The following is a 14,487-nucleotide window of genomic DNA, read 5'->3' as shown; positions in this document are numbered from 1 at the left end:
ACACCCGACCGGCACCAAACTGCTCCCGCCCGGCATCACACCCTGATACCAAACCGCTCCCGCCAAGCACCAAACTGCTCCCACCCGACATCACACCCCGATAACAAACCACAACCGAGCGGCACCAAACTGCTCCCGCCCGGCATCACACCCCGATACCAAACCGCTCCCGGCCGGCATCACACCCCAATACCAAACCGCTCCCGCCCAGCACCAAACTGCTCCCTCCGGGCTTCACACCTGATACCAAACTGCTCCCGCACGGCACCAAACTGCTCCCGCCCGGCATCAAACCGTGATACCAAACCGCTCCCGCCCAGCACCAAACTGCTCCCACCCGACATCACACCCCGATACCAAACCACACCCGACCGGCACCAAACTGCTCCCGCCCGGCATCACACCCCGATACCAAACAGCTCCCGGCCGGCATCTCACCCCGATACCAAACTTCTCCCGCCCGGCACCAAACTGCTAGCGCCCGGCATCACGCCCTGATACCAAACCGCTCCCGCCCAGCACCAAACTGCTCCCGCCCAGAATCACACACCAGTACCAAACCGCTCCCGCCCGGCACCAAACAGCTCCCGCCTGGCATCAAACCCCGATACCAAACTGCTCACTCACAGCATCACAGCCCGATACCAAACTGCTCCCGCCCGGCACCAAACTGCTCCCGCCCGGCATCAAACCCCGATACCAAACTGCTCACGCACGGCATCACACCCCGATACCAAACTGCTCCCTCCGGGCATCACACCCCGATACCAAACTGCTCCCGCCCGGCATTACACCCTGATGCCAAACTGCTCCCGCCCGGCATCACTCCCCGATACCAAACTGCACCTGCCTGACATCACACCCTGATACCAAACTGCTCTCGCCCGGCACCAAACTGTTCCCTCCGGGCATCACACCCTGATACCAAACTGCTCGCGCACAGCACCAAACTGGTCCCTCCGGGCACCACACACTGATACCAAACTGCTCACGCCCGGCCCCAAACTTCTCCTGCCCGGCATCACACCCCGATACCAAACCGCTCCCTCCCAGCACCAAACTGCTCCCTCCGGGCGTCACACCTGATACCAAACTGCTCCGGCCCGGCACCAAACTGCTCCCGCTCGGCATCACACCCCGATACCAAACCGCACCCACCAGGCACCAAACTGCTCCCGCCCGGCATCACACCCCGATACCAAACCGCTCCCGCCCGGCATCACACCCCGATACCAAACCGCTCCCACACAGCACCAAACTGCTCCCTCCGGGCTTCACACCTTATACCAAACAGCTCCCGCCCGGCATCAAACCGTGATACCAAACCGCTCCCGCCCAGCACCAAACTGCTCCCACCCGACATCACACCCCGATACCAAACCACACACGACCGGCACCAAACTGCTCCCGCCCGGCATCACACCCCGATACCAAACAGCTCCCGGCCGACATCTCACCCCGATACCAAACTTCATCCGCCCGGGATCAAACCCCGATACCAAACTTCTCCCGCCCGGCACCAAACTGCTACCGCCTGGCATCACGTCCTGATACCAAACCGCTCCCGCCCCGCACCAAACTGCTCCCGCCCAGAATCACACACCAATACCAAACCGCTCACGCCCAGCACCAAACTGCTACCGCCCGGCATCACAGCCCAATACAAACCCGCTCCCGCACGACATCACACCCCGATACCAAACCACTCCCGCCCGGCACCAAACTACTACTTCCGGGCATCACACCCCGATACCAAACTGCTCCCGCCCGGCATCACACCCCGATACCAAACTGCAACAGCCCGGGATCACACCCCGATACCAAACTTTTCCCGCCCGGCATCAAAATTCTCCCACCCGGCATCACGCCCAGATACCAAACCGCTCCCGCCCAGAATCACACACCAATACCAAACCGCTCCCGCCCAGCAACAAACTGCTACCGCCCGGCATCACAGCCCAATACAAACCCGCTCCCGCACGACATCACACCCCGATACCAAACCACTCCCGCCCGGCACCAAACTGCTCCCGCCCAGAATCACACACCAATACCAAACCGCTCCCGCCCAGCACCAAACTGCTACCGCCCGGCATCACAGCCCAATACAAACCCGCTCCCGCACGACATCACACCCCGATACCAAACCACTCCCGCCCGGCACCAAACTGCTACTTCCGGGCATCACACCCCGATACCAAACAGCTCCCGCCCGGCATCACACAGCGATACCAAACTGCACCCGCACGGCATCACACCCCGATACCAAACAGCTCCCGCCCGGCACCAAATCGCTCCCGCCCGGCATCACACCCCGATACCAAACCGCTCCCGCCCGGCACCAAACAGCTCCCGCCTGGCATCAAACCCCGATACCAAACTGCTCACTAACGGCATCACAGCCCAATACCAAACTGCTCCCGCCCGGCACCAAACTGCTCCCGCCCGGCATCAAACCCCGATACCAAACTGCTCACGCACAGCATCACACCCCGATACCAAACTGCTCCCTCCGGGCATCACACCCCGATACCAAACTGCTCCCGCCCGGCATTACACCCTGATGCCAAACTGCTCCCGCCCGGCATCACTCCCCGATACCAAACTGCACCAGCCTGACATCACACCCTGATACCAAACTGCTCTCGCCTGGCACCAAACTGTTCCCTCCGGGCATCACACCCTGATACCAAACTGCTCGCGCCCAGCACCAAACTGGTGCCTCCGGGCATCACACCCTGATACCAAACTGCTCATGCCCGGCCCCAAACTTCTCCCGCCCGGCATCACACCCCGACACCAAACCGCTCCCGCCCAGCACCAAACTGCTCCCGCCCGGCATCACAACCCGATACCAAACCGCTCCCTCCCAGCACCAAACTGCTCCCTCCGGGCTTCACACCTGATACCAAACTGCTCCGGCCCGGCACCAAACTGCTCCCGCTCGGCATCACACCCCGATACCAAACCGCACCCACCAGGCACCAAACTGCTCCCGCCCGGCATCACACCCCGATACCAAACCGCTCCCGCCCGGCATCACACCCCGATACCAAACCGCTCCCGCACAGCACCAAACTGCTCGCTCCGGGCTTCACACCTGATACCAAACTGCTCCCGCCCGGCACCAAACTGCTCCCGCCCGGCATCAAACCGTGATACCAAACCGCTCCCGCCCAGCACCAAACTGCTCCCACCCGACATCACACCCCGATACCAAACCACACCCGACCGGCACCAAACTGCTCCCGCCCGGCATCACACCCCGATACCAAACAGCTCCAGGGCGGCATCACACCCCGATACCAAACTGCATCAGCCCGGGATCACACCCCGATACCAAACAGCTCCCGCCCGGCATCACACCCCGATACCAAACAGCTCCAGGCCGGTATCTCACCCCGATACCAAACTGCATCCGCGCGGGATCACACCCCGATACCAAACTGCTCCCGCCCGGCACCAAACTGCTACCACCCGGCATCACGCCCTGATACCAAACCGCTCCCGCCCAGCACCAAACTGCTCCCGCCCAGAATCACACACCAATACCAAACCGCTCCCGCCCAGCACCAAACTGCTCCCGCCCGGCATCACACCCCGATACCAAACTGCAACAGCCCGGGATCACACCCCGATACCAAACTTTTCCCGCCCGGCATCAAAATTCTCCCACCCGGCATCACGCCCAGATACCAAACCGCTCCCGCCCAGAATCACACACCAATACCAAACCGCTCCCGCCAAGCAACAAACTGCTACCGCCCGGCATCACAGCCCAATACAAACCCGCTCCCGCACGACATCACACCCCGATACCAAACCGCTCCCGCCCAGCACCAAACTGCTACCGCCCGGCATCACAGCCCAATACAAACCCGCTCCCGCACGACATCACACCCCGATACCAAACCGCTCCCGCCCAGCACCAAACTGCTACCGCCCGGCATCACAGCCCAATACAAACCCGCTCCCGCACGACATCACACCCCGATACCAAACCACTCCCGCCCGGCACCAAACTGCTACTTCCGGGCATCACACCCCGATACCAAACAGCTCCCGCCCGGCATCACACAGCGATACCAAACTGCACCCGCACGGCATCACACCCCGATACCAAACAGCTCCCGCCCGGCACCAAATCGCTCCCGCCCGGCATCACACCCCGATACCAAACCGCTCCCGCCCGGCACCAAACAGCTCCCGCCTGGCATCAAACCCCGATACCAAACTGCTCACTAACGGCATCACAGCCCGATACCAAACTGCTCCCGCCCGGCACCAAACTGCTCCCGCCCGGCATCAAACCCCGATACCAAACTGCTCACGCACAGCATCACACCCCGATACCAAACTGCTCCCTCCGGGCATCACACCCCGATACCAAACTGCTCCCGCCCGGCATTACACCCTGATGCCAAACTGCTCCCGCCCGGCATCACTCCCCGATACCAAACTGCACCAGCCTGACATCACACCCTGATACCAAACTGCTCTCGCCTGGCACCAAACTGTTCCCTCCGGGCATCACACCCTGATACCAAACTGCTCGCGCCCAGCACCAAACTGGTGCCTCCGGGCATCACACCCTGATACCAAACTGCTCATGCCCGGCCCCAAACTTCTCCCGCCCGGCATCACACCCCGACACCAAACCGCTCCCGCCCAGCACCAAACTGCTCCCGCCCGGCATCACAACCCGATACCAAACCGCTCCCTCCCAGCACCAAACTGCTCCCTCCGGGCTTCACACCTGATACCAAACTGCTCCGGCCCGGCACCAAACTGCTCCCGCTCGGCATCACACCCCGATACCAAACCGCACCCACCAGGCACCAAACCGCTCCCGCCCGGCATCACACCCCGATACCAAACCGCTCCCGCCCGGCATCACACCCCGATACCAAACCGCTCCCGCACAGCACCAAACTGCTCGCTCCGGGCTTCACACCTGATACCAAACTGCTCCCGCCCGGCACCAAACTGCTCCCGCCCGGCATCAAACCGTGATACCAAACCGCTCCCGCCCAGCACCAAACTGCTCCCACCCGACATCACATTCCGATACCAAACCACACCCGACCGGCACCAAACTGCTCCCGCCCGGCATCACACCCCGATACCAAACAGCTCCAGGGCGGCATCACACCCCGATACCAAACTGCATCAGCCCGGGATCACACCCCGATACCAAACAGCTCCCGCCCGGCATCACACCCCGATACCAAACAGCTCCAGGCCGGTATCTCACCCCGATACCAAACTGCATCCGCGCGGGATCACACCCCGATACCAAACTGCTCCCGCCCGGCACCAAACTGCTACCACCCGGCATCACGCCCTGATACCAAACCGCTCCCGCCAAGCACCAAACTGCTCCCGCCCAGAATCACACACCAATACCAAACCGCTCCCGCCCAGCACCAAACTGCTACCGCCCGGCATCACAGCCCAATAAAAACCCGCTCCCGCACGACATCACACCCCGATACCAAACCACTCCCGCCCGGCACCAAACTGCTACTTCCGGGCATCACACCCCGATACCAAACTTCTCCCGCCCGGCACCAAACTGCTACCGCCCGGCATCACGCCCTGATACCAAACCGCTCCCGCCCAGCACCAAACTGCTCCCGCCCAGAATAACACATCAATACCAAACCGCTCCCGCCCAGCACCAAACTGCTCCCGCCCAGAATCACACATCAATACCAAACCGCTCCCGCCCAGCACCAAACTGCTCCCGCCCAGAATCACACATCAATACCAAACCGCTCCCGCCCAGCACCAAACTGCTACCGCCCGGCATCACAGCCCAATGCAAACCCGCTCCCGCACGACATCACACCACGATACCAAACCACTCCCGCCTGGCACCAAACTGCTACTTCCGGGCATCACACCCCGATACCAAACTGCTCCCGCCCGGCATCACACAGCGATACCAAACTGCACCCGCACGGCATCACACCCCGATACCAAACAGCTCCCGCCCGCCACCAAATCGCTCCCGCCCGGCATCACACCCCGATATCAAACCGCTCCCGCCCAGCACCAAACAGCTCCCGCCTGGCATCAAACCCCGATACCAAACTGCTCACTCACGGCATCACAGCCCGATACCAAACTGCTCCCGCCCGGCACCAAACTGCTCCCGCCCGGCATCAAACCCCGATACCAAACTGCTCACGCACGGCATCACACCCCGATACCAAACTGCTCCCTCTGGGCATCACACCCCGATACCAAACTGCTCCCGCCCGGCATTACACCCTGATGCCAAACTGCTCCCGCCCGGCATCACTCCCCGATACCAAACTGCACCTGCCTGACATCACACCCTGATACCAAACTGCTCTCGCCCGGCACCAAACTGTTCCCTCCGGGCATCACACCCTGATACCAAACTGATCGCGCCCAGCACCAAACTGGTCCCTCCGGGCATCACACCCTGATACCAAACTGCTCACGCCCGGCCCCAAATTTCTCCCGCCCGGCATCACACCCCGACACCAAACCGCTCCCGCCCAGCACCAAACTGCTCCCGCACGGCATCACACCCCGATACCAAACCGCTCCCTCCCAGCACCAAACTGCTCCCTCCGGGCTTCACACCTGATACCAAACTGCTCCGGCCCGGCACCAAACTGCACCCGCTCGGCATCACACCCCGATACCAAACCGCACCCACCAGGCACCAAACTGCTCCCGCCCGGCATCACACCCCGATACCAAACCGCTCCTGCCCGGCATCACACCCCGATACCAAACCGCTCCCGCACAGCACCAAACTGCTCACTCCGGGCTTCACACCTGATACCAAACTGCTATCGCCTGGCACCAAACTGCTCCCGCCCGGCATCAAACCGTGATACCAAACCGCTCCCGCCCAGCACCAAACTGCTCCCACCCGACATCACACCCCGATACCAAACAGCTCCAGGCCGGTAGCTCACCCCGATACCAAACTGCATCCGCCCGGGATCACACCCCGATACCAAATTTCTCCCGCCCGGCACCAAACTGCTACCGCCCGGCATCACGCCCTGATACCAAACCGCTCCCGCCCAGCACCAAACTGCTCCCGCCCAGAATCACACACCAATACCAAACCGCTCCCGCCCAGCACCAAACTGCTACCGCCCGGCATCACAGCCCAATACAAACCCGCTCCCGCACGACATCACACCCCGATACCAACCCACACCCGCCCAGCACCAAACTGCTCCCGCCCGGCATCACACCCCGTTACCAAACCGCTCCCGCCCGGCACCAAACAGCTCCCGCCTGGCATCAAACCCCGATACCAAACTGCTCACTCACAGCATCACAGCCCGATACCAAACTGCTCCCTCCGGGCATCACACCCCGATACCAAACTGCTCCCGCCCGGCATTACACCCCGATACCAAACTGCTCCCTCCGGGCATCACACCCCGATACCAAACTGCTCCCGCCCGGCATTACACCCTGATGCCAAATTGCTCCCGCCCGGCATCACTCCCCGATACCAAACTGCACCTGCCTGACATCACACCCTGATACCAAACTGCTCTCGCCCGGCACCAAACTGTTCCCTCCGGGCATCACACCCTGATACCAAACTGCTCGTGCCCAGCACCAAACTGGTCCCTCCGGGCATCACACCCTGATACCAAACTGCTCCCGCCCAGCATCACACCGCGATACCAAACTGCACCCGCCCGGCATCACACCCCGACACCAAACTGCTCTCGCCCGGCACCAAACTGGTCCCTCCGGGCATCACACCCTGATACCAAACCGCTCCCGCCCAGCACCAAACTGCTGCCGCTCGGCATCACACCCCGAAACCAAACCGCTCCCGCCAAGCACAAAACTGCTCCCGCCCGGCATCACACCCCGATAACAAACCACAACCGAGCGGCACCAAACAGCTCCCGCCCGGCATCACACCCCGATCCCAAACCGCTCCCGGCCGGCATCACACCCCAATACCAAACCGCTCCCGCCCAGCACCAAACTGCTCCCTCCGGGCTTCACACCTGATACCAAACTGCTCCCGCACGGCACCAAACTGCTCCCGCCCGGCATCAAACCGTGATACCAAACCGCTCCCGCCCAGCACCAAACTGCTCCCACCCGACATCACACCCCGATACCAAACCACACCCGACCGGCACCAAACTGCTCCCGCCCGGCATCACACCCTGATACCAAACCGCTCCCGCCAAGCACCAAACTGCTCCCACCCGACATCACACCCCGATAACAAACCACAACCGAGCGGCACCAAACTGCTCCCGCCCGGCATCACACCCCGATACCAAACCGCTCCCGGCCGGCATCACACCCCAATACCAAACCGCTCCCGCCCAGCACCAAACTGCTCCCTCCGGGCTTCACACCTGATACCAAACTGCTCCCGCACGGCACCAAACTGCTCCCGCCCGGCATCAAACCGTGATACCAAACCGCTCCCGCCCAGCACCAAACTGCTCCCACCCGACATCACACCCCGATACCAAACCACACCCGACCGGCACCAAACTGCTCCCGCCCGGCATCACACCCCGATACCAAACAGCTCCCGGCCGGCATCTCACCCCGATACCAAACTTCTCCCGCCCGGCACCAAACTGCTAGCGCCCGGCATCACGCCCTGATACCAAACCGCTCCCGCCCAGCACCAAACTGCTCCCGCCCAGAATCACACACCAGTACCAAACCGCTCCCGCCCGGCACCAAACAGCTCCCGCCTGGCATCAAACCCCGATACCAAACTGCTCACTCACAGCATCACAGCCCGATACCAAACTGCTCCCGCCCGGCACCAAACTGCTCCCGCCCGGCATCAAACCCCGATACCAAACTGCTCACGCACGGCATCACACCCCGATACCAAACTGCTCCCTCCGGGCATCACACCCCGATACCAAACTGCTCCCGCCCGGCATTACACCCTGATGCCAAACTGCTCCCGCCCGGCATCACTCCCCGATACCAAACTGCACCTGCCTGACATCACACCCTGATACCAAACTGCTCTCGCCCGGCACCAAACTGTTCCCTCCGGGCATCACACCCTGATACCAAACTGCTCGCACACAGCACCAAACTGGTCCCTCCGGGCACCACACACTGATACCAAACTGCTCACGCCCGGCCCCAAACTTCTCCTGCCCGGCATCACACCCCGATACCAAACCGCTCCCTCCCAACACCAAACTGCTCCCTCCGGGCGTCACACCTGATACCAAACTGCTCCGGCCCGGCACCAAACTGCTCCCGCTCGGCATCACACCCCGATACCAAACCGCACCCACCAGGCACCAAACTGCTCCCGCCCGGCATCACACCCCGATACCAAACCGCTCCCGCCCGGCATCACACCCCGATACCAAACCGCTCCCACACAGCACCAAACTGCTCCCTCCGGGCTTCACACCTTATACCAAACTGCTCCCGCCCGGCATCAAACCGTGATACCAAACCGCTCCCGCCCAGCACCAAACTTCTCCCACCCGACATCACACCCCGATACCAAACCACAGACGACCGGCACCAAACTGCTCCCGCCCGGCATCACACCCCGATACCAAACAGCTCCCGGCCGACATCTCACCCCGATACCAAACTTCATCCGCCCGGGATCAAACCCCGATACCAAACTTCTCCCGCCCGGCACCAAACTGCTACCGCCCGGCATCACGCCCTGATACCAAACCGCTCCCGCCCCGCACCAAACTGCTCCCGCCCAGAATCACACACCAATACCAAACCGCTCACGCCCAGCACCAAACTGCTACCGCCCGGCATCACAGCCCAATACAAACCCGCTCCCGCACGACATCACACCCCGATACCAAACCACTCCCGCCCGGCACCAAACTACTACTTCCGGGCATCACACCCCGATACCAAACTGCTCCCGCCCGGCATCACACCCCGATACCAAACTGCAACAGCCCGGGATCACACCCCGATACCAAACTTTTCCCGCCCGGCATCAAAATTCTCCCACCCGGCATCACGCCCAGATACCAAACCGCTCCCGCCCAGAATCACACACCAATACCAAACCGCTCCCGCCCAGCACCAAACTGCTACCGCCCGGCATCACAGCCCAATACAAACCCGCTCCCGCACGACATCACACCCCGATACCAAACCACTCCCGCCCGGCACCAAACTGCTCCCGCCCAGAATCACACACCAATACCAAACCGCTCCCGCCCAGCACCAAACTGCTACCGCCCGGCATCACAGCCCAATACAAACCCGCTCCCGCACGACATCACACCCCGATACCAAACCACTCCCGCCCGGCACCAAACTGCTACTTCCGGGCATCACACCCCGATACCAAACTGCTCCCGCCCGGCATCACACAGCGATACCAAACTGCACCCGCACGGCATCACACCCCAATACCAAACAGCTCCCGCCCGGCACCAAATCGCTCCCGCCCGGCATCACACCCCGATACCAAACCGCTCCCGCACGACTTCACACCCCGATACCAACCCACTCCCGCCCAGCACCAAACTGCTCCCGCCCGGCATCACACCCCGATACCAAACCGCTCCCGCCCGGCACCAAACAGCTCCCGCCTGGCATCAAACCCCGATACCAAACTGCTCACTAACGGCATCACAGCCCGATACCAAACTGCTCCCGCCCGGCACCAAACTGCTCCCGCCCGGCATCAAACCCCGATACCAAACTGCTCACGCACAGCATCACACCCCGATACCAAACTGCTCCCTCCGGGCATCACACCCCGATACCAAACTGCTCCCGCCCGGCATTACACCCTGATGCCAAACTGCTCCCGCCCGGCATCACTCCCCGATACCAAACTGCACCAGCCTGACATCACACCCTGATACCAAACTGCTCTCGCCCGGCACCAAACTGTTCCCTCCGGGCATCACACCCTGATACCAAACTGCTCGCGCCCAGCACCAAACTGGTGCGTCCGGGCATCACACCCTGATACCAAACTGCTCACGCCCGGCCCCAAACTTCTCCCGCCCGGCATCACACCCCGACACCAAACCGCTCCCGCCCAGCACCAAACTGCTCCCGCCCGGCATCACACCCCGATACCAAACCGCTCCCTCCCAGCACCAAACTGCTCCCTCCGGGCTTCACACCTGATACCAAACTGCTCCGGCCCGGCACCAAACTGCTCCCGCTCGGCATCACACCCCGATACCAAACCGCACCCACCAGGCACCAAACTGCTCCCGCCCGGCATCACACCCCGATACCAAACCGCTCCCGCCCGGCATCACACCCCGATACCAAACCGCTCCCGCACAGCACCAAACTGCTCGCTCCGGGCTTCACACCTGATACCAAACTGCTCCCGCCCGGCACCAAACTGCTCCCGCCCGGCATCAAACCGTGATACCAAACCGCTCCCGCCCAGCACCAAACTGCTCCCACCCGACATCACACCCCGATACCAAACCACACCCGACCGGCACCAAACTGCTCCCGCCCGGCATCACACCCCGATACCAAACAGCTCCAGGGCGGCATCACACCCCGATACCAAACTGCATCAGCCCGGGATCACACCCCGATACCAAACAGCTCCCGCCCGGCATCACACCCCGATACCAAACAGCTCCAGGCCGGTATCTCACCCCGATACCAAACTGCATCCGCGCGGGATCACACCCCGATACCAAACTTCTCCCGCCCGGCACCAAACTGCTACCACCCGGCATCACGCCCTGATACCAAACCGCTCCCGCCCAGCACCAAACTGCTCCCGCCCAGAATCACACACCAATACCAAACCGCTCCCGCCCAGCACCAAACTGCTACCGCCCGGCATCACAGCCCAATACAAACCCGCTCCCGCACGACATCACACCCCGATACCAAACCACTCCCGCCCGGCACCAAACTGCTACTTCCGGGCATCACACCCCGATACCAAACTTCTCCCGCCCGGCACCAAACTGCTACCGCCCGGCATCACGCCCTGATACCAAACCGCTCCCGCCCAGCACCAAACTGCTCCCGCCCAGAATCACACATCAATACCAAACCGCTCCCGCCCAGCACCAAACTGCTACCGCCCGGCATCACAGCCCAATACAAACCCGCTCCCGCACGACATCACACCCCGATACCAAACCACTCCCGCCCGGCACCAAACTACTACTTCCGGGCATCACACCCCGATACCAAACTGCTCCCGCCCGGCATCACACCCCGATACCAAACTGCAACAGCCCGGGATCACACCCCGATACCAAACTTTTCCCGCCCGGCATCAAAATTCTCCCACCCGGCATCACGCCCAGATACCAAACCGCTCCCGCCCAGAATCACACACCAATACCAAACCGCTCCCGCCCAGCACCAAACTGCTACCGCCCGGCATCACAGCCCAATACAAACCCGCTCCCGCACGACATCACACCCCGATACCAAACCACTCCCGCCCGGCACCAAACTGCTCCCGCCCAGAATCACACACCAATACCAAACCGCTCCCGCCCAGCACCAAACTGCTACCGCCCGGCATCACAGCCCAATACAAACCCGCTCCCGCACGACATCACACCCCGATACCAAACCACTCCCGCCCGGCACCAAACTGCTACTTCCGGGCATCACACCCCGATACCAAACTGCTCCCGCCCGGCATCACACAGCGATACCAAACTGCACCCGCACGGCATCACACCCCAATACCAAACAGCTCCCGCCCGGCACCAAATCGCTCCCGCCCGGCATCACACCCTGATACCAAACTGCTCTCGCCCGGCACCAAACTGTTCCCTCCGGGCATCACACCCTGATACCAAACTGCTCGCGCCCAGCACCAAACTGGTGCGTCCGGGCATCACACCCTGATACCAAACTGCTCACGCCTGGCCCCAAACTTCTCCCGCCCGGCATCACACCCCGACACCAAACCGCTCCCGCCCAGCACCAAACTGCTCCCGCCCGGCATCACACCCCGATACCAAACCGCTCCCTCCCAGCACCAAACTGCTCCCTCCGGGCTTCACACCTGATACCAAACTGCTCCGGCCCGGCACCAAACTGCTCCCGCTCGGCATCACACCCCGATACCAAACCGCACCCACCAGGCACCAAACTGCTCCCGCCCGGCATCACACCCCGATACCAAACCGCTCCCGCCCGGCATCACACCCCGATACCAAACCGCTCCCGCACAGCACCAAACTGCTCGCTCCGGGCTTCACACCTGATACCAAACTGCTCCCGCCCGGCACCAAACTGCTCCCGCCCGGCATCAAACCGTGATACCAAACCGCTCCCGCCCAGCACCAAACTGCTCCCACCCGACATCACACCCCGATACCAAACCACACCCGACCGGCACCAAACTGCTCCCGCCCGGCATCACACCCCGATACCAAACAGCTCCAGGGCGGCATCACACCCCGATACCAAACTGCATCAGCCCGGGATCACACCCCGATACCAAACAGCTCCCGCCCGGCATCACACCCCGATACCAAACAGCTCCAGGCCGGTATCTCACCCCGATACCAAACTGCATCCGCGCGGGATCACACCCCGATACCAAACTTCTCCCGCCCGGCACCAAACTGCTACCACCCGGCATCACGCCCTGATACCAAACCGCTCCCGCCCAGCACCAAACTGCTCCCGCCCAGAATCACACACCAATACCAAACCGCTCCCGCCCAGCACCAAACTGCTACCGCCCGGCATCACAGCCCAATACAAACCCGCTCCCGCACGACATCACACCCCGATACCAAACCACTCCCGCCCGGCACCAAACTGCTACTTCCGGGCATCACACCCCGATACCAAACTTCTCCCGCCCGGCACCAAACTGCTACCGCCCGGCATCACGCCCTGATACCAAACCGCTCCCGCCCAGCACCAAACTGCTCCCGCCCAGAATCACACATCAATACCAAACCGCTCCCGCCCAGCACCAAACTGCTACCGCCCGGCATCACAGCCCAATACAAACCCGCTCCCGCACGACATCACACCCCGATACCAAACCACTCCCGCCCGGCACCAAACTACTACTTCCGGGCATCACACCCCGATACCAAACTGCTCCCGCCCGGCATCACACCCCGATACCAAACTGCAACAGCCCGGGATCACACCCCGATACCAAACTTTTCCCGCCCGGCATCAAAATTCTCCCACCCGGCATCACGCCCAGATACCAAACCGCTCCCGCCCAGAATCACACACCAATACCAAACCGCTCCCGCCCAGCACCAAACTGCTACCGCCCGGCATCACAGCCCAATACAAACCCGCTCCCGCACGACATCACACCCCGATACCAAACCACTCCCGCCCGGCACCAAACTGCTCCCGCCCAGAATCACACACCAATACCAAACCGCTCCCGCCCAGCACCAAACTGCTACCGCCCGGCATCACAGCCCAATACAAACCCGCTCCCGCACGACATCACACCCCGATACCAAACCACTCCCGCCCGGCACCAAA

General features: G+C 62.1%; 1 protein-coding gene across 1 annotated transcript in view; it reads left to right on the top strand.

Annotated features, from left to right (window-relative positions):
- The window catches only part of LOC137367168 (mucin-1-like), a 41,216-nt gene that overhangs the window by 9,586 nt on the left and 17,143 nt on the right, over positions 1-14,487 (top strand). The window contains exon 3 of the mRNA XM_068028604.1: positions 5,624-6,164. Coding sequence (XP_067884705.1) covers positions 5,624-6,164 — 541 coding nt within the window. The remainder of the gene's footprint in view (positions 1-5,623; positions 6,165-14,487) is intronic.

Source organism: Heterodontus francisci, chromosome 3 (assembly GCF_036365525.1).
Source record: "Heterodontus francisci isolate sHetFra1 chromosome 3, sHetFra1.hap1, whole genome shotgun sequence".
NCBI lineage: Eukaryota > Metazoa > Chordata > Chondrichthyes > Heterodontiformes > Heterodontidae > Heterodontus > Heterodontus francisci.
This window is presented reverse-complemented; position numbering and strand designations above follow the sequence as displayed.